We start from the raw sequence: 20927 nt of genomic DNA on the forward strand, positions 1-20927 counted from the left end.
ATCAAACCTGAGGCCTGTAGTATGAAGCAATTTCAACATACCCAAAATATCTTTTCATTATCTGGCTTCACTGAACCTAACATTGGCTGCCCTGGAAAACCTGTATCAGGAAGCTTGTTATCAACTGGCTCAGTTAGCTCTGGGTTTTCCTATCCGGCTATCAGTGTTCATGTGAGAGAGCTGGAGTTGTTAAATACAAGCAACAACATCAGAACCATGAATAAAGTACTTAATATGATATGGGAAGAAACAGTGATACCTGCAGGTAAATTGAGTTTTGAGAAATATTTTACAGTCTGTGGATTATTTTTAGAGTGTTTAGTTTTTAATTTCCAATTATCATCAAAAAGTCTCCTGATGTTACTCTGAGCTGCAGTCATAGAATAAGAGTGTAAAATCATTGACACCATCAGGACTCGTGTCGGGAATGAAAGAATCTTTGTGCAATAAAAATGACGCTAGAATAGGTATGATGTAATTATTCAGTGTGATAAACTATGTTTATTACACTAAAAGCTATGTTTTAAAAGCAGAGTGGACAAATAGGAAGCCTCAAATTGTCTGATCTATAAAAATATAATTTTTTTTTCATTTGACTGGTCAGTGATAGGGCTGTTGACAGGTTTTGATCTGATCCTCCAAAGTTAACCTGCTCTGAAGCAGGGTATGTGTGCAGGATAAGTTACTGTAGCGATCTACTCCAGTAAGAAGTGAACCACCGTCGTGCTCAAATCCACAAATCCTGCTTCTTAGTACAGGCTTCTGATTATCTTCCAGCTAGGCCAACAACTACATAAAATGTGTTGTCATATGAGTTTAGGGACTGAGCAACAAACATTATCCTTACTCCTGAAGATCGAATTCCATGACTTTTTTTTTTTTTAGACACAGACATAACAAAATATATGTTTATACTGTTTGCACAGAACCTTGCATCCTGGCTTATAGCTGCTAATGTAGAGCAGAAACAGACAGAGCCCAGCCATAATGGTGATAATCAACAGAGAACAATCTCTTATCTACTGCCATAATGTGTTAATTTATTTCATAAACTTGTTCCTCTTTCTGCTTGTCCTCACTCACTTCAATTCACAGATGTAATAGGCACTTGATTTGCCTAATGTCCCAGTATTATCATCATGATATATTAAACAAGAGCAGTGATGCTAATGAGGTCATTATTTAAGACAATTGGTGCATTTGTTACCAAATGGTTCTTCATCACCATACTTTGTCTGCACATAACAAATGTGCAACATTGAGGAAGCATTGAGAGCAATAACAGTTTGAAGAAGTTGAAGCAATTTATTTAATATACACATGTAGATGTCCCAAAATCTAGTTAAACACTATGAATTTTCCATCAAGGACAGTTATTTAATTACTGTGTTGAGAACAATGTCTATAAACAGACACAGAAAGATGAAGTTATTTCCCACATATGTATCAAAGTAGCAGGAACTAAAGATTGTCAAGCATCTCCTAATTTCCCCAATCATGCTTTTAAAAATAATTAATCTGTGAAAGGAAGTGGCCCCAGACATACAGGAGGAAAACGTTATTAAAAAAAACAAAAAAAAAAACAAAAAAACAGAACACACTTTAAAGTCTCTCTCTCTCTCTCTCTCTCTGCTTATCTGTACCTCATTGATTCCCTTTGAGCTTAGAGGTCAAGAGTATTATCCTCATCCTAGCTGGGAGGCAAATTCTGCGGTCCTGACTGAGGCACACAGGCTTGCTGATGTCATCTGTTACTGCAAAACTCATCAGATTACCACTTTTTGAAACAATACAAAGTAGAAAAACAACTTGGTTCTAAAAACCACTTAACACCTGCATACACACAAGCACACACACACTCACATCCAAATAAACATCTACTCTCATTTGATGAGAGTTAGGCTGGCAACACTGAGGTTGAATGTAGAAAGGCAGTGCATGGAAAAGGCAAACTGGCATCAGGGATTGATTAAGTGGACCTGCTCTCGGACTGGAACTCACTGTGGCTTACAGGGCCTTCCTGTTGACTGACTTGTGTAGGGGTAGATGGTGTGTAGGGGGGTGGGGCTTCATTTACAATAGTCGAGTCTCCTCCAACAGAAATGAGAGGAGTGTGAGGGGAGGGACAAGGAGCGTTGGCCTCATCACGATTAGCACACTCACTGTAGGGAGGGGGCTTGAGATCATCATCTGAAAGAAAAGAAGACAGGTCAAGCGTAACTCAGCTGTCAAAAAAATATAAAGAAAAGGGACAAGAAGCTTCAACATCAAAATCTGTCAGAATATCTAAAACCCAAAGATGGTGAGGAAGAACAAATAAATATATCCACCCAAGTTCTGACAAAAACTTTGTCTAAGAAAACTGACCCCAGAGCAGTGGAATCACCTCAAAAACCGCTTGCAGCATGTTTTTGCAACTTCTTCTCGTTGCCAGTTAGTTTTACGTGCAACATTTTTTTTATTTTGTCATTTTTGAACGGTCACAGAATTTCAGTTTGATAAAGATGGCATGCAAAATTGTGTCAGCGCAGACACATTATGAAATAATGGTTTAAACAATAGTATGAGGCTGCAAGACCTACCTACAGTGCGTATAATACCTTCAACAATTAGCACAATTAAAATAGATCTATTGTAGCAACAATAGATGGTAACAAAAACAGATTTTTGTTAAACCCCTTGAATTAAAGCTGAAAATCTAGACTTCACTTCACATATTGATGGCTTCATTTCAAATCCACTGTGGTGGTGTACAGAGGCAAAATTAAGAAAATTGTGTTACTGTCCAAATACTTACATACCTAACTGTATGTGATATGAAAAAAAAGATCAGATGTAGAACATAGAATGAATAAACTGAGCAAGTGGTCAAGATCTGACAGCTCCCAAAGCATCAGCAGTGTGCTGAGTACATGAGTCCCTCTTAATGGAAATAGACTATAGTTTTATCCATTACAAGCTTAGCTTTTTCTGGTACAGGTAAAAACAGACGTTTGAGTACATTTCAATCAGAAACGCTAGTTCACATAAGTTCTGTACTCTAGAATAGTGCTTTAGACTCCATCTGGTGCTAGTTTCCCAGTTCTTGCAATGACTCCTATAATCAGTTAGGCACAAAAATCTCGAGGCTTGCCATCACAGCACTGATTCTGAGTGGGTCTTGATGCTCGTGGTGTTAAGGAAGGTGGTAGCTGGATTTTTTATGAGCGGTAACCTGTGCAGTACATGTGTAGGTAACTGGATTAATAAAATTTACTCTGATCAGGGATTGGCCTCTGTGTGGTTAAGGGTTAAGGAGTAATAGTTTGTGTGTAGACTCTGAAGCTTTGAATGTGCCTCCTCAAAAATGTAGCAACATGAACGGCCTACGGCAGCAATGGAGATACTGCTTGGGGAAAGCAAAACCTGTGATTGGTCAGCTTGGAATGCTCTGTGTTTTTTCCTACAAGTTTCCGATGCCAGCAGAAATTGTTCAGAGTGAATACAACATGAGACATATTGAAAAACAGCTCAGATATCTTCTCCTTTTCAGTAACACACATCTAGCAAAGCCATGTCCACTGCAAACCTTCTGCTCACAGAGACCTCCACTCTATCACAGTAAATTAACCTATGTTAAAACAGCAACCATACAGAATTTTCACTGTGTTACAAGCAACGGAGGGAAAGTCTGCCTTGGTTCATAAAAGAGAATAAAAATAATGTAGTAGGGATGTGATGATCCGATACTGATATCAGTCTGATACAGGTTCAAACAGCTGGATCAGGCATTGTGACAACAGGGCCGATCTATGGCGCTGATCTATTCTATTCAATTCTGTTATTCTATGTTTACATCTACGTGTGCATACTACGTTGTGCGTCAGCAGTGTGCTGGTAAACCCCCATGCATACAAGTTCACAAGCAACACTCCAACCTGAAGCGGTGCGAAAATCCACAAAGAGAGGAGAAAAAAAATTAATTTCCACTGTGCCAGTCTTTGCTACTCACATACAGTGGCAGGAAAAAATATGCAAACCTTTTGGAATTAAATGGTTTTCTGCACTAATTGGTCATGAAATGTGATCTGATTTTCATCTAAGTCACAAGTACAAACAAAAACAATTTGCTTAAGCCAATAACACACAAACTATTATAATCTCTTTTGTCTTTATTGAACACAACCATTAAACATTTACAGTGATGGTGGAAAAAGAAAGTGAACCCTTGGATTTAATAACTAGTCGAATCTCTTTTGGCAGCAGTGACCTCAGACAAGTACTTTCTGTGGCTGCGGATCGGATCTCCACAACTTTCAGGAGGATTTTGGACCATTCTTCCTCACAGAACTGCTTCAGTTCAGACACATTCTTAGGATGTCTGGTGTGAACGACTTTCTTGAGGTCATTCCACAGCCTCTCTTTTAGGTTAAGTTCTGGGCTTTGACTGGGCCACTCCAGAAGGTGAGTTTTTTTTGTCTGAAGTCATTCTGTAGTAGATTTATTTCAGTGTTTGGGGTCACTGTCCCACTGTATCTCCCAACTTCTACATAGGTTCAGCTGGCCAATAGATACCCTGACATTATCCTGTAAGACACTTTGATAAACTTGGGAGTTCATTTTCCCTTCAATGATGGCGAGCTGTCCAGGACCAGAGGCAGCAAAGCAGGATCAAATCATGATGCTCCCTCCACTGTACTTCATCATTAGAATGATGTTTTCCACATGTATGTCAGTTAATTTTATATATTTATCTGTTACATTTTGTTTTATAATGTTAAGTAAGCAATGACACATAAGAGAATGATCCCAGTCTCTTCCACACCTTGAGGCATACAGCTTATTAATTAAAGACTGGTATCAGAAAGGTAATATGTATCGGCCGATAACCAAAACCCATGTATCAGTATCAGTATTGGGACTGAAAAAGCCGGAGCAGAATGTAAACATGATCTGGCACGATCATGTATGATATACCAGTTTTAGATGCTAAAACATTAATCAAAACCTAGGCATTAATCAAACCCTGTTAACCCCTGGCATCAAGCATAAATCTGGCTTTACTTTACTGGGTGCTGTGAACCAGAAGGGAAATGTCTTTTACATTTTAAAGTTGCAACTGAAAGAAAATACATGAGTGGATCGCAGCCAAGAGCTGCGGCTTACAGAGAGTTATGGATTAAGAAATAGAAGGGAAACAATAAGAATGAAGAAGTCTTTCTGGCTCAACTTTCATCAGCTCGATGAATGAGCAAGCACCATATGCATAGTAAAATACTGTGTGTACTACAGTGTTTTAACTGTGTGTGTGCTACCTCCAGAGACTGCCTCATATGGTGGTGGCATGTCAAGGTGGGAGAAGGATGTGGCTGGTGGCAGGGCTGTGGACGGCTCCTCTATTGACAGGTCATCCTGAACACCATACCAACTAGGCCAGACAGATGTTTGCTGTAGAGGGAAGGAAACACAGAGAGTTAATGATAAACACAGAAATGCAAAAGTATACATAAGTACACAAGTGGATGCATATACACACAGACATGCACTATGCCCACACACACGAAAAGAGGCAGCTTACACAGTCAGATCTATAAGCTAAAGCATGTATGTCAACACTGCTAGCACTACTGGGATACTAACTGGGCTTGTTTTATTGTATACACCTCTGGAGAGGACAGTGCTGCTGGTTATGGTAATATTGGATTTAAACATCTGCTCCTCCAGTGAGCCTCCCTTTAAACGCTTTGCTTCAGGCCAAGATTGACAAGCATACTGAAGTACAAACATCACTAAACAAATAGTAAGGCAATATTCTTAGAAAAGCAAAGAGATACTTCCTATCTTCTACCTCTTTTCTCTGTTTAATATGTTTTCCAACACAGGGCTGACCAGCATGTAACATTTTCACCCCAGACCTGTTGAACCATTTAAACCCCCCCATAAAGTTGTTTATGCAAAATGCAGGAGCGACACATCTGACAGTTAATCACATAAATAGGCATTGGTTGTATACAATACATTAGGCTATGATACTATGTTTATGGTTTTCCAAGATACATTTTTAATTTCTATTTTTCTTTACATTAAGGCTGAAATTGAGTCTGACAAAAGCTGAGCAGCCAGAGTAACCTGTCACAGTCAGTTTTTAATCAGCTAACCCATTAGAGGGGCTAGGCTAGTATGACAACACGTGTTAGATCTTTTATCTCCACTAACTACTCTGAAGAAGCTCTCAATCCCTTTTACTCTTGTTAGCCAACTAATTGCAATGGTAACGGGAAGAAGGCACATGCAGATTGAGCAGAGAGTTAAGGGATGATAGACTGATGACCTTGCAGACTGATTTCTTAATTAGTTCAAAACTGCCATCCTGTTGTTGTGGATATCATAAGGAACGATGAGGAAAGATGCATCACAGACAGACCATGCAGAGTTCAAGGTAATAAGCACACAATTAACCTATATTTAATTAGTCTATAAAGTTAAATAACTGTTGTGGATATCATAAGGAACGATGAGGAAAGATGCATCACAGACAGACCATGCAGAGTTCAAGGTAATAAGCACACAATTAACCTATATTTAATTAGTCTATAAAGTTAAATAACTGTTGTGACATGTTTTTGCCAAATCATGTTAGATCCTCTTGGCCAGGTAGCAAATCTTCCATGGCCCAGTACCAGCCCATGGCCTGGGTATTAGGAACCACCGCATTACAATACATGAACATCTTTTTTCTGTAGAAATAAACAAACAAAACTAATTAAGACGAGGCCTTATAATCTATAAAATGTCACTCTCTCTCATCACTCTCCAGGGCCTACATGTATCAAAAGTTTTAACCTATAGCTCTTCTGGGTTCCCTTTGTCTTTTCAGGTAGCCATGAATAAGAATGTGAGGCTTAGTTAGTGGTACTACATCAAGACTATTTTCCCCACTATGTTTGATTCATTTAAGCCCGGGACTCGAGTCGTCTTGGCCTCTCTCCAGAAAACTTTCAGGGTGCCAGGTTATGGATGACTGTGGGACCTCCCTGCTGCACATTCCATTCAAATATAAACAGGGAACATTATACACCAGGGATGGCAGAAAAGGAGCAAAAAAAAATGGAGAAGGAGAAAAGAGAAGGCTGCAGGAGAGAACGTGGGAGCAAACAGAACAGTTGCAGGACAAGGACCAACTACGACCTGGTGGAGGCTAAGAGGTAAAAGAAGCCAAATGAGAAAGACGGACATGGACATGAAACTAGCCAGTATACCTATTTATGACTGATAAGACACCAAGAATGGCAATCTTAAGCTGGACTGGACGTCCTCTAAGATCAAACAATTCACACACAATAGCACACAAGATGCCATAACTGGTCTGGGGAAACCCAAGGCCAAAAACTCAGGCATCTCTCTACTTCCAACCATATCATTATTTTTTAAACATCTCTGGCATTTCCTGTGGCACAAATATTCCAAACAAAGCTAAAAAATATAATTGTCAATGCCTCTTACATGTAACACAATTAAAAAGTCGAATACTTGCATTTTCTCAAGAAAATGCGTGATTGCTGCATCTGCTGCTGTTGCTTCTGGTGATTGATGTGTACATTAACCAAAGTCCTGTAAATTGTCAAAACATATATTGCATTTTCACAGTAAGTACAAGAGAAATAGGTACATTTTTTTATCTTGTAAGTAATGATAGCATTAAAGGCAAAAATAATGTTTGTCTTAGATAAATGTTGAGGGTCATAACATACACCATTGGCACCCCACTTCTATTTGTTAAATACACAGCCAATGAGGACGTCTCCCAAATATGGTTATTCTGCATCTCACGGTTCATAAATTATTAGGTGAAGCTATTAGTGCCATTCCTTTTTTTGTCATGCACATGCTCATGGAGAGTTTTTGGAGAATTTGTTACTCAGCACCCCCTCTGGGTAGAACTGCATCAAATGTTGCAATTAGGCTGTATGTCCAACTTTGGGAAAAAGGTGGATGCAGCTGAATTCTGTGTTAAAGAGTTATGTTCTGTTAAGTGCATCTGGCTAAATCTTCAAAATTTTGATAACGGATTTCAGAAAAACAGTGAACAATATCATACAACTATCTCATAAGTTTTGTTTGGGATCATCTAAATACGGTATGTACCAAATTTGGTGAAGACTAATGAAATGTGTGCCACTAGAGGCAAAAAAATTGGTTTAACCAAAAATTCCACAATGGCAGAATATTTTTATAAGTGCAATTGGGTGTAGCCTACATCAGTCGAATCAGCTTTATAAAAATATTTCTTTCAGTCCCAACTGTTCATGAGTTATTAGCCAAAACACAAAATGCTTAATAACCTACCATATGGTGGTGCTATTAAGTACATGCTTTACTATGTTGAGGATATCTCCATGGGGCACCTGTGTACCAGGTATGATTCCTTAAGCACGTATTATATTTGAGATTTTGATGAATATATGCGCACTCCCATAGACAGGCATTCAAAAAATTATCACAGTAAAATATTTATAGCTCAATAACTAACAAATATCATGAAAAGTAATAGCCCCCATTACACACATATTCTTTACACAGTATGTGAAAATTAGAATGATGTTTCTATCAGCAAAGATGTGAGTAGGAATGATCCAAAAAATAGTATGGAAGAAGAAAGAGAATAATAAGTATTAAAAAAAAAAAAAAAAGTGAAAAGCTGGAGCAGTGTCAAGATTAACAGGAATTGACTAAATTAACTTTTGATGCAGACTTGCATTTATATTAATCAGTTACTTAGAAAGATGTCTTGATATCTTTGTCATTCATACAACATCTTTTGCAAAAACTACGAAGAAGTGGGCAAGAATTAGAAGAGAGTTCGAAAAACGTCAGAGAAACTTGTTTTATATGATTTACATAGCATGTTTTGGGAAGGTTCTGAATCATGTAGATTGCTTCCAAGTGTTTTAGAGAGGCAGTAAAGCAGAAAGCCCCTGAAAAAAGCATGAACATGATGACTGTCGAAACCTGTGGCACCACAGAAAAGACTCCATACAAACTAATGTTGAGGAAAGGCATTACTATTCTAGACATATCTCTGAAAACATCAGCAAAAATAAAACCACATTCAACTAGCACTTGAAGGGAACAATAAAAGAGAAGCCTGCATTTTTGTTTCAAAATATGTATGAATAGCATATTTTCATCATTCTTTTACCATAGTTTCAGCAAAATTTAAGACGCTACAAATGAAAAAGAAAGATAACTATGAAGGTTATTTCACTGATAACTGCACAAACTATTCACAATTTCAAGAAAATGAAACATAAGAGACTATTCTTTTCCTCCCATCTATTTTAGGATTTTTCATGGGACAATAAATAGTAACAGTAATACTTCAATTAGAAAAATGGCGTGTAGCACAGAAAATATCAGTGACTGAAATTTTGTTATTTTTAAATGTGGGGAAATAAGACCTTCAAGGATTTCTGTGAATCAGTTTACTCTTGTCTTGCTTTCTGTGTCTTTACTATTGGTATTTGTACAAAAAATTTCACATGCATGGTTAAAATTTTACAAACTTGCTTAAAAGGTTCCATTCACACACACAGTGTTTCCTTCCAACTGAGGGTCTGTCAAAGCTGTGAGCTTCCCCACCAGACCTCTGATGTCAACAAGGTCTAACAAACTTCTAAGAAAAATGTCAACGTACAAACACATGCAAACCAGAATTGTGCAACTATTAATGCATCTCCACAAACTTACTCAGTATGTCACTGAAACGTAGCCCATCTTGTCATTCTATTCAAAGTGAAAGCGACTGACTGAAAACCACATGCCCACTCAAGAGAGCAAACAACTCCTCCGCAAAAATGTAACACAACTATGGCCTTATTTGACTTTCTCTTAATCAGTCTTCTTATTCAGTGTACTGTACTCAAGTCTCTCAGCCTACTTAAAAGAGTTTTTCTTTGTTACCATACACCTATATACTTAGATTCGACCATAATAAAGATATATCCTGGAAGCGCAAAACCATTTCAGCAGTGGACATTTAGATTATGCGTTTCAAGTGTAGGGCAGGCTAGTGTTTGTGCATATGTCGGGGTCTGCACTTACACTCTGTCTCTCACACATCTGATGAAGGTAGGCCCTTCCTCCAACTATAACTATCTGAGCATTGCGTGGGTTGCTCAGGTATGCTGCCAGTTGCCTCTGTCTTGATCGGTACCAGCACACATAGAAGAATATCTTGATGATGATGAATATGATGACAACTCTGAAGGAGAGAGGAAAGGGATACAAAATGGGGAATGGGAAAGGAGTGGACAGCCGTATGCATCCATATTCAACTCCATTCCTATTACAAAAAAAAGACAGATGTAACTGTGACTACATAAGTTGTACTCACATGTACCAGTACAGCTCCATTTTTGTGAAATGTCACTGAGTAGAGGCTCTCATAGCCGAGGAATAACTTGCTGATCCCTGACCAAAAACACAACTTGCCCTGAAAACAGTCAAATTTTTGAGTAATTTAAAGTGGCAACATTCATTACATTCCTTAGTTAATTTCCTACATTATTATATATTATTATACGTTCACGTTTATAAAACCAGAAGTTTCGAGCATCTAAACAATAGAGCTAGGTTAACTTAAACGTAGAGGGCTTTCCATAACTTACAACAGATGATTAGTTTAGCACGACGACTCGATCAGTAACTTAGCTATCTAACCTCGCTAAAAGCAAGCACTTGAAGGATTTTGAACTTACTTTATAACGACACTTCGGCTTTCTGAGTTAGCTAGCAATGTGTGATATTTCCCTTTTCGCTTCTGGTTTGTGATGTGAGTAGAGATCCACAAACCAGCTGAGGCTACCGCTAGTTTAGCTAGGCTATCCTGTAGCAGGCCACAACAACAACCGCCGCTACTCTATTTACCCAAGCGGCGAACAAAACAACAAAAACTGACCTGCTTTATGAACATACCTTTTTGGTATTATATAAAAAGGCCTCTAACTATTTACTCGGAAAGCTGCTCGTTAACTCAACACTGAAGAAATAAATACACTAGTCTTGAGAGACTTTCCCTAGCGTTTACTGACTTCGCACATCCTGAACGTTCAGTGATGCCTTTGGTTTCACAGTGGGCGGCGTCCACAGGATTGTCGCCTCCGGTGCTTCCTGAAAACTGCCCCCGTCAACAGAATCGTTACAATTCATCTGATGTTTTTACGTTCAAGTGCTGTTGTTGCTGTCAGGAATTGTATAACGAAATGGCACTTTAGTGACCGTTGTATGCATCACGGAGCTAGTTTATGATGCCATAAGATAATGGCAACGAATTCCCTTTGTCAAGTAGATTCAGAGTTGATGTTTTAATTATTAAAGAAAATATCGTTCCTAGATGGAAAATACCGCAAAAATTACAACTGTGAAAATATTCTAAATAGTAATAAAGTTGTCTGCCAGTCCGAAGACCACATTTCAGCAGCAGGTTGACACAAGTAATAAAAAAAAGTAATTTTTCTGCGTTATTACTGGGGCGTATAATTGATGTCCATCATAAATTTTTATATTTCCGAGGGTGGGGGAAGGTAGCATAGCATTCGTTGGACAAAAGGGTAATAATGGGACCAAATATGTGCATAAAATAAAACGTCACAATATTATACATGTAAAATATCAACGTATGAAAAACATGAATAAACATCTTTATGAAGAAGCGATACTACTCCAAGAGTAACCTGGGTGTTCGTTGTTTAAAATCAAATGCTCAGTTAAGGCAGAGTCTTCAAAGTCTGCTTTCCCCTGATACCTTCCAAATTCTATTGAAAAACGATTCAAAACACCCATTCAAATACATATGAAGATCTAAATGAATGAGAAATTATAAAACAATATAAACGTTCGTATCAGGTTGTTCGATCTGCTGATTCTTTTCCCCCACCTAGTGGTCATTGTTTTATAATGCAATCTACCATTTCTAAAAAGCAACCAAACGCAGAATTATACAATAAATAAATACTAAAACAAACATGCAAATTTAAAAAAAAAACAGAGCTATCAGACTATACAAAATGTGCACGTGACTGAGAAAATTTCTAAACAGAAAAAAAGAAATGTGTAACATTTCCAAGGTCTTGAAAATGTAAAAGACTTGTCGTTGTATTTTAAACAAGACTTTTTTTGGTTAAAAATGTTTGTTATTTGCCAATGCCTCAATTAAACCATACAAACAATTCAATAAAGCTATAAGAACAATCATAGTGACATGCATAGTTTCAACCCAACATAATAATAAAGCACTGATATTTTAATTGTATGTGTATTCTTGTGCAAATAACAGACAAACATTTTTATTACGAAAAGCATCTTTGATTACACATTATTTCAAGATTCCTATCCTATTGTTTCAGTCAAAAAAAAAAACCAAAGCCAAAAAATTATCTGTTATTATCTGCTTTGCAAATCTCCTCACCAATTGCTGACGAGTACATCATTGTAACAAAATTTAAATCAGCCATAATTGTTAATGCATGACAACTTTAAATAGTAAATTACAGTCTACATCCTTAGCTATTTATCCAATAACACAACCTTGCCTTATAGAAACACAGTATTCACATTTTTTCAGTGAAGTATCACTTCTGAGTCCATCATCTTTCTTATCGGTTATCTTCCACAATGATGGTCCGTCTTGGGTAGGTGTCTATATCCACAAATATGTAACGGAACTCATATTTTCCAGTTTCATTATTCTGTAAAATAAGAGTAAGTTATTTGTCTTTTTTATGATAAAACAGTATCTCAACTTGGTGGATATCAGTAAAAACTCACACGGGAAAATACATGAATTTTAACTTGGACTTCAAATGTATAATTTTTAAAGTTCCTATCGTGGAATTAATTAAACCCCTAAAATCTAGTTTCTGTTCCTAAAAATTACACATTTAGAAGTTTTTTCCATGGAAAAAAATCCATTCATGGCCTTAAAATGGCTTGGATGTATCTCTTCAACTTTGTCTCATTAAGAATTCAAATTAGCCCCACCTCTAACTCCATCCACCCCTCAGCTGCTTGCTTTCAGCTACTACTCTGCTCATCAAACACACAAACCTCAGCTTGTTTTCTGTTTTGCTAGCTACTGTACGCTACACAATGGCACCGGGTAATATAGGAGTAATTCAGGCATACATGTTCGAACCGGAAACTTACTCCGAAGATGAAGAAGAAGAAGCAGAGCGACTTGTAAAGGGTTGCCTACAAGTTGATGTATGAGAATGGTAATGTATTTTATGTATAGTTCTCTAGTGTTAGAAACTTAATGGTAATAGATAACATGAGCCTTCGGCTTGACAACGTTATCAAACAGCTAATAATGTGTTGCTAATGTTACATAAACCTTGGTCCCGATTGCCAGCTCTGAATTAGCTACCTTAGCTATCGTAGCTTGCAAAATACCAATAATTAGCTACACCTGTCTTCTCCTCAGAGAAAACAGGTGTAGTTTCACTGTAGCATAATGCTATATGCTATATGCTGTATGCTATGGCTAAACACTACGGAATGCCCCACTAAGTTGATGGGATTGGTTCCTTAGTTCCTTAGATACGTGACGTATGCAACCCTGGCAGTCTGAATCCATTTTTTTTTAAATTGTCATTAGTACACTGCAGTTCTTTGAACAAAGAATTAGAAAAATACCAACCTCCTTTGACTCTGAATGTACAGTTCCTTTGAGGCCTGGCTCTGAGCCTTCAATGTAAAACTTAAGTCTCATATGCTTCAGTCCGTCCTTCACGTACTCCAAGTGACTAAGGTTGAAACAAACACACCCACACACACAGGGAAGATAATACCTCAGTATTACAACCACACAGATATTTACCTAAGGACAGTACAACTTCTCAAAAATTCACATCCATAATATAAGAGGGCTTCTTTGTTTTAAATATTTATTTACTGACATAAAGTATTAAAACAAGCATATGAGAAGAGTCAGACAATAACTTGACAGAAATGTGCAACTTTAATCTTCCCTCAAATACTAATAATCAACAGCTTGTTTGGACATTTGCTTTCTAATCAATAGCCATTGTAAATAAATTCCTACCTGACTTGCTGCCTCCTTCCTCGACGGGTGGTCTCACCATAACATTTGAGTGGCTCCCCAAATGCACCAATCACCTAAATTTTCAACAAAAATATGAGGTATCCACAGTGCATACAGTATGATGTCCCAAAAACTCTATGAATTCTGTGTATCGATCTACAATATATGGTTGTACACTGTACTGAATAGTTTATGAGGGTGATACTGTTCAGCAGTCAGTGATCTCATTCTTACTTCTGGGTGTGACTTGACTTTTTCGAAGGCTTTCCCATAGATTTTATTTGGGCTGGAGGAAGAGAACAACTCCTGGAACACCACATATAACAGCCCACCTGAGACACAGACAGGACAAAACATTTGAACTTTATTTGACTTGAAATCAAGTGCTAAATCTGCTTGTTTGTGATGGCGAATTAGATGAAATCTTAATGTTTCAGTCACCTGTCACTCCAAGCCCAATGAGAATAACAATCAAGTAGGTGAAGTCTCTGCCAGCTTCCTTCACTGTAAAAGATTGAGGATGGTAGGTTTTATAACAGTTCTTGCCCAAGACAAACAACGAAACTCTAAAATACATTTATCTTAGAGAAATATTATCGCACCAGTAGTTCTGAAATGATAAGTCAATCAATCAAAACAGACTTGTAAACTGTTTGCTATCAACTGGGTGCTTTATTCATTAAATAAAGTTAAAGCCTGAAAGTAGAGTAAAAATTCAGAGAGGACACAGTCAAGTGTATATCAGTGTCTTGCGTACCTTTTTGTGCAGCTGAAGGCTTTGGGCTCCCACTTTGATACCTGGCAACTGACTTGTCTCTGTCCTCGGGGCTACTCTTATTTCGGGCCCTAAAGTCGAGAGAAATACCCCGCTGTCTCTGTGTTTGAATGAAGTAGCTCAGGGTTGGCAGAACAGGCGAAGGAGCCTCTACTCTTCTGTGGAAGGTCAGTCTGGATACGGTTGACACTGTCCTGTGTGTGTGGATGAGCAAGCTAACCTGCGTGAGTTTACATGTCTGCACGGCGTACTGTGTCGCTGTCTGCTGCAAATTTTGATGCAGGGCTTTCAGTATCTGTGTATAAACCATGATTATGTCCTGTGTGGTTTATCTTAAACTCTATGTTACAAACACAGCCAGCAACTTTGTGTATACTTTAGCACAGTGAGCAGCTAGCTAAAGCTGAGAAGGTAACCTACCGCAGCCAGTAACGATATAAAACTGACTTATTATAGGACATGAATGCACAACTTACAACATTAACAAATAATCTACTCGAACATATTATGCAACAGGGGTGGTGTGTGCCGAACCAATCGTTGTATATGTATTCCTGAGGCGCATATTTCTGTCGTCACTCATCGTTCAAAGGATTCATGGGAGACTGAGTTTTTTAACGTAAAACTAAATGCAACAATGTCACAATGTTACATTTACAGAAACCAATCTGCACAGCTTCATAGGCTGGTAAGAATACATTAATTGTATTATTAATAGCTAGTTAAAGGTTCAGATGTGAAAGCCATATAAACTCAGGCTTTTAAACTAAAGAACCAAACACAAAAATAGTTTCAGATCTGAAAGCATTTTTTTCTCTTATAAATGGTAGCTTTCTATGACCTGATGAATTTGAGTCCAATATCCACTCTCCTTTTAGCTCTCTTTTTGGTCTCCATCAATGTCTAATAAAAATATTTGTCTCTTTAGCTGCTAAGTGTTACCCTGTCTTCACTAGCTAACTTTGCTGCTTAATGTATCTGTCCACTGGTGCTGGGTAGCGTACCGTGGGTTTATCAGAGATTGTTTTGCTGAAAATAGCTGCCTACTGCTATCTCAAGTGACACTATGAGAGCAGTGAACCAAAGCAGTTAAGTTGGAGGCTGCAAAACCAAAACAATTTGCTACAAAATTCTATATAGCACTACAAAGCTGAAAGGCTCTGCAGAGCTGGGTGATAATTCTAAGTAGGCACTATGAGCCCCCTTTTCACATTACACAGTCATTTCATCCATTGTTATTATAATGATCTCTAATATAGCATCTTTAAGTACTTGGATTTTAACATTTTATGTATTCTGTTAGAATACACATTTCCAATAAATATACCTTAATCTAGTCTAATCTTAGTAAAAAAAAAAAAAAAAAAAACTGGAATCAACGTATAAAATATACATCATGTTTTGTTGAATAGCTGTAATAGTTAAAAATACATTCTCCAAGGTTGCTAAAACCTACTAATTCCCCCATAAATATTGAGGAATGGACCTCAGTATCCTCAATGGCATCTTAAACCCTGAACAGAATAGAATAGAAAATTAGACACAACTGGCAAAATAAATCATCACAATAAAATCAGTAAACATTACTTTATTGAAAACATTCTGTCCAGCATTTCCTTAATGTGTTATCACATAGATATGCAAATGGATTAAAAAAAAAAACACCAATGAAATTTGAAAAGGAGAAAGACAGAAATACATATAAATAAGTAATGTTCTGACATCAGTAAAAGATGGAATAAATAAAAGTTAGTTGATAGGTCAGTATGTTTGCACCCATTTATGAAATTTCACATCACTTTATTTCTTACATCCTGTTCTTTTGTTTTCTCAACAGGGCTTTCAGTAATTCTTTAGATATAAAAACAACCTGATACTCTACTATAAAGACATGACATCAAAATAAGAAATATAATGTAAATACAGCAGCTGAAAGAGGCAATTTCATATTTTAATGGTTACATGAAAATTATCTTTAAAAAACTGATTCTGTTTTTTCCCCCTCCATGAACAATTTTACATTAAAGGTACTCTATTCCAAAAACAAAAAAAAATCTGTATCCTAAATTATCAGTGTTCCATGGCTCATCAACTCCAGCCAGTTGTGGAGCACAGGTAGGGAAAATGCACCTTGGCAGTCCAAAGCAAAGAAGAAAAATTTGATGCATACATCATAAAACTTTTGGTGTTGTTTTTTTTTTTCCTTTTTTAAAATTTCTCATCACAACACTACATTGCTAAAGTTGCTCAGGGCAACAGTTCACTCAAGTTGCACAAGGGAGAGAAACCTTAGCTCCAAATGCTGTCAAACTTGGCAAGATGTAGAGGAGTGATGCACCTGTCTGATGTATCTGTAGAGAAATGAAAACACTTATTACTTGAAGTCTCTTCTGTGCTCTACACTTTACCCATCTGCTACCTGGGCTGCTTGTGATCGAATTGGTTCAGACTTACTTAATTACTGAGGTGTCTTCCTCCATCTATACACTGGCAGAGGATTTGTGAGTGTGTTTGTGTGTGTGTGTGTGTGTGTGTGTGTGTGTGTGTGTGTGTGTGTGTGTGTGTGTGTGTGTGTGTCTATAAGAGAGAGTGAAAAACACAGAGTCAGAGAAAAAGGAGTAAATGTGTGTGCATGAGTTTTGAATATTTTTTTAATATCTAACAGAGGTGACACAGTAGGGAAACAGAGAGATAAAACACAGAGCAACAATGTTTTTATAGAAAAGAAAAAAATTCAGTATCTGCAGGAACATGAGTCTGTGTATGACTGCGTTTAAATGGAAGGAAAAGAAAGGGGAATGCATGGATGTAAAGAACACATTATTACAATGAATACAGAAAATAATGTACACATAATGGAAAATACTATAACGCTGCCACAGCAAGAAGAAAATATAGGTGTTTGGACAATGGAAGAGCATAAGAAAAAAGACCATATGCAAGTGTGTGTGAATTGTATGTGTTTATGTCATTTTGCTCAGAGCTGATGAACTTTTCTAACTTTTAACATAATGCAGGTTTTTTTTTACTTTTTCCTATTGAGAGTTAAGCTAATTAAGGACATCTCATTAGGACAAACAAAAAAACCTCAATTAAGTTGTCTGTCAGATACCTGTGATTACCTGGGGTTATTTGAACCGTCTAGGATTCACTTTATCATCCTGTTTGGCGAAACAAATCCTCCTACAGCAAATCAGCCACAACAAATAGACCAACATCTAAATATATTATTCTGAGAGGTGGATAGCGTGTGCTGATAGTTTGAGGACACACTAAAGGGACAGAGAAACTACTGACCAAAAGCCAATGAAACAAAGAAAAAAGTTGAAGCTTTATTGTTAGTTATTTTACAAAGCATCAATAAAATCAGGCCTGAAAGTTAATTTGAGTAACTGTCAAAACTGTCATCCTTTCAATTTGCCCTAGTATAAAAGTCTGTTTTAATACAAAGATGTTAAGCTCTTACAGTAGAAGAGAGTTAGATGACAAACAGACTGGAAGTAAAGACTTGAAGTTTGCCAAAAAAACAACAAGGAACAAAAAAGTCTTCTTTGCCAAAATAAAGCTGCTTGTCAAAAAGTTAGTCCACGTATTTAAAAGGGAGTTTGAGTTAAAATGAAAATGGTGATATTTATTAGCATAATAAATAAATTTTAAAGATGCTTTTTTTAATCACTTCTTATGCCCATATGACTTATGTATTAGTGGATGGGGGCCTTTCATATTGTATTTTAAGTATGTTAATTGTTTTAATGGATATAAAATAAGCATGCACCAGCCATACAACTGGACCTTGAATAGTTATTCAAATTAAACTGCTTCTGGTTTTTCCAACAGTATTAAATGTAATTAGGTTAGTAATTAATTTAGTTTAATTCCAATTTTCATTAATAACATAAATCTTCCCAAATTTGACGAACTGCAAGCATCTATAATTTGATTTTAAAATCATAATATGTATGCCACTAATAAAAAAAAAATTCATGCTTAAAAAATTAACTTGAAGATGTTTGATCACATTAATTTTGTTATCAGTGAAGAATCTATGACAATGATAGATATTTTTCTGACTAATGTCCCAAATTTAAAGTTCAATAATCAATAATTATGTTCATTCTAAAGGTCCATTTCTTTCCAGTGAGACAAAAAAAACTGGATGGACTACAGTATGTAGAGCACAGAGTTGACAAATTTCAAAATTGTTTTCCGCTTAACAGCATTGCAACTGTCCTTTGTGTTCATCTTTGCGCATGAATACATATTCAATATCCTTTCGTCAAAGTGTCCCTTCATCATCATCATCATCATCATCAGCATCATGCTGGTGTAAATCTCCTCTCTGCTTTTTCAAATGTCAGTGATGCCTGTTCGTACTGATCCAGGATTTCACTATTCTCAAGAAGTCTACATGATGGAGACAATGCAACATAATAGAGGACATAAGCAGACTCACACACACAACAGAACAACACATTTTTCACACTAAAAGACAGAGAAATGGGTAACACTTTATGTGACTGCTCCATTATATGCAGGCATAAAGCTGAAAGCAGTACCTTTTATAGCGCTGCCCTGAATTTTCTTTTTAGTAAATGTAACTAAAAGAAGAAAGAAGAATTAAGTAAAGAGTTAAAACAAAAGTTTCTCATTTCTTTGTGTCTCAAACTTATGCAACTAATTTGTTATATTAATGTAATATATTGTGCAACGACATGAAAGTGCAGTTGTGGAGCATACACAAGAAATGTTACACACAGGCATTAACTGGAATCATACTATGCTTCACAATTAACCAAACACAAAATCAAATACTACATGTGACTTAAATCATGCAAAACTAAAGAGCAATTCTGTATAAGTATGTGATCAGTAAATATTTGTAAATTACAAAGATTTTAATATTTAAATATACTTAAATTATCTCAATGTGCTTTCATTAATGTGTGCAAAAATCCCTCGGATGTAATTAAATCTTTTAAAACATCAGGGATTGTGTTTTCATTCAAATTTGTGCTTTGACTTTTACATTGTTGATATAAATTATTTGCTGTAAGCCTTCTGGGAGAAAAAGAGGTTAGACATATTAATTGATAACAGCTTCATCTAAATATGCCTGAAAAAGTTCATGCTAATGAATATCCACTGAGTGATAGAATGTATGTCCTCAGGAAAAGAGGACATACAATAAATTTGAGCACAAAGACTTCAAACAAACTTACTAGAAGGGCAAGATGGCTGCAAGCAAGAAAACCATCTTGGTGAACAAATAGCAAGTAAGAAACAAAAAAACATAAACTTGTGTAAAAATCACAGAAAAGAAAAAATTACTTACATAAAAGTATATACTGACTGGGCAAATGACACAACAACATATAAAGATGTTGATTGTTGGATAAGGGTGCTTACCTTGAGATTGTCTCTTAGACCCTAGTTGTGTTGTACTCTGATTCATGTTTGCTCAAAGAGCCAATGAGGCAGAACCTGAAATGTCATGGCTCTTTCATTTAATATCAAATTCCTTTTGCATAGAGAGCTCAGAATGCATACTTTGCTACATAACAGCAATAAACTTCATTATTGCTAGTGTCTGGGAGCCTTGCATGCAGATTTGTAGAAAAATTAATAAACAGTCAAGAACACTCTGGAAAGAGTACATAGAAAGTGCATGCAGGAGAAAGTTGCATGTTCAAAGTATTTTCTCCAAAAATGTACTCTTATACCTTCACATAGTCTTTTTGTAAACATATACAGTTACTTTTCAAGCAGTCGATGTGCATGTACACAGTAAAATACTTTTTATAGAAAATCTTGTTCATGCCAAAAAATGAAGCTATATAGAATAAAGAATGACAGTTAGAAATACAGATGCATATTTTACGATAATTTGCATTCCTGTCAAGGAAATTAGTCATCTCTATGAATATCAGGCACCAATTCAAGCCCTCATCAAATTGGACTGATTACAGAATTAAAATATGCTAAAATGAGGTCTGTATTTTAAAGATTTCTGACAGACCTCAAATTAAAGTAGTTTATAGATGTAAGTTACAAATCACTATTTGAGGAAAGCTA

At 36.6% G+C, this 20927-nt stretch overlaps 3 protein-coding genes across 4 annotated transcripts in view; all 3 read right to left on the reverse strand.

Moving 5' to 3' along the window:
- Nucleotides 1-1285: 1285 nt before the first annotated feature.
- Nucleotides 1286-11253, reverse strand: si:dkey-118j18.2. Of its 2 annotated transcripts, none has more exons than XM_040126494.1 (5): nt 10954-11253; nt 10373-10471; nt 10081-10240; nt 5295-5427; nt 1286-2190 (listed from the first exon to the last, which is right to left on the reverse strand). In XM_040126494.1, exons 2-5 carry the CDS (start codon nt 10390-10392, stop codon nt 1970-1972), a joined length of 534 nt encoding a protein of 177 aa, XP_039982428.1. In that variant the 5' UTR covers nt 10393-10471; nt 10954-11253; the 3' UTR covers nt 1286-1969. The 2 variants fall into 2 exon arrangements, with proteins under 2 accessions (XP_039982428.1, XP_039982427.1); XM_040126493.1 differs by having other exon boundaries at nt 10737-11249.
- A 1006-nt stretch (nt 11254-12259) lies between these two features.
- On the reverse strand, nt 12260-15427 carry timm21 (translocase of inner mitochondrial membrane 21). The gene is made up of 6 exons (XM_040126492.1): nt 14838-15427; nt 14522-14584; nt 14315-14412; nt 14081-14154; nt 13676-13781; nt 12260-12725 (listed from the first exon to the last, which is right to left on the reverse strand). The coding sequence occupies exons 1-6, from the start codon at nt 15163-15165 to the stop codon at nt 12633-12635; spliced, it is 762 nt and encodes a 253-aa protein (XP_039982426.1). The 5' UTR covers nt 15166-15427; the 3' UTR covers nt 12260-12632.
- A 1083-nt stretch (nt 15428-16510) lies between these two features.
- The window catches only part of neto1l (neuropilin (NRP) and tolloid (TLL)-like 1, like), a 74871-nt gene continuing 70454 nt past the window's right edge, over nt 16511-20927 (reverse strand). Inside the window, exon 11 of the mRNA XM_040126491.1 lies at nt 16511-17206. Coding sequence (XP_039982425.1) covers nt 17161-17206 — 46 coding nt within the window. The 3' untranslated portion in view covers nt 16511-17160. The remainder of the gene's footprint in view (nt 17207-20927) is intronic.

Source organism: Xiphias gladius, chromosome 5 (genome assembly GCF_016859285.1).
Source record: "Xiphias gladius isolate SHS-SW01 ecotype Sanya breed wild chromosome 5, ASM1685928v1, whole genome shotgun sequence".
Classification (NCBI taxonomy): domain Eukaryota; kingdom Metazoa; phylum Chordata; class Actinopteri; order Istiophoriformes; family Xiphiidae; genus Xiphias; species Xiphias gladius.

What these genes read in the sequence shown, in the direction of transcription:
- si:dkey-118j18.2 (XM_040126494.1), bottom strand. Translation starts at nt 10,392, where the DNA reads ATGGAGCTGTACTGGTACAT. An exon ending in ATGGAGCTGTACTGGTACAT is followed by an intron (nt 10,241 to 10,372) that starts GTGAGTACAACT and finishes TCTCTCCTTCAG; the next exon opens with AGTTGTCATCATATTCATCA. An exon ending in AGATGTGTGAGAGACAGAGT is followed by an intron (nt 5,428 to 10,080) that starts GTAAGTGCAGAC and finishes TTCCCTCTACAG; the next exon opens with CAAACATCTGTCTGGCCTAG.
- timm21 (XM_040126492.1), bottom strand. Translation starts at nt 15,165, where the DNA reads ATGGTTTATACACAGATACTGAAAGCCCTGCATCAAAATTTGCAGCAG. An exon ending in AAGTCAAGTCACACCCAGAA is followed by an intron (nt 14,155 to 14,314) that starts GTAAGAATGAGA and finishes TTGAAAATTTAG; the next exon opens with GTGATTGGTGCATTTGGGGA. An exon ending in GGAAGGAGGCAGCAAGTCAG is followed by an intron (nt 13,782 to 14,080) that starts GTAGGAATTTAT and finishes TTTCAACCTTAG; the next exon opens with TCACTTGGAGTACGTGAAGG.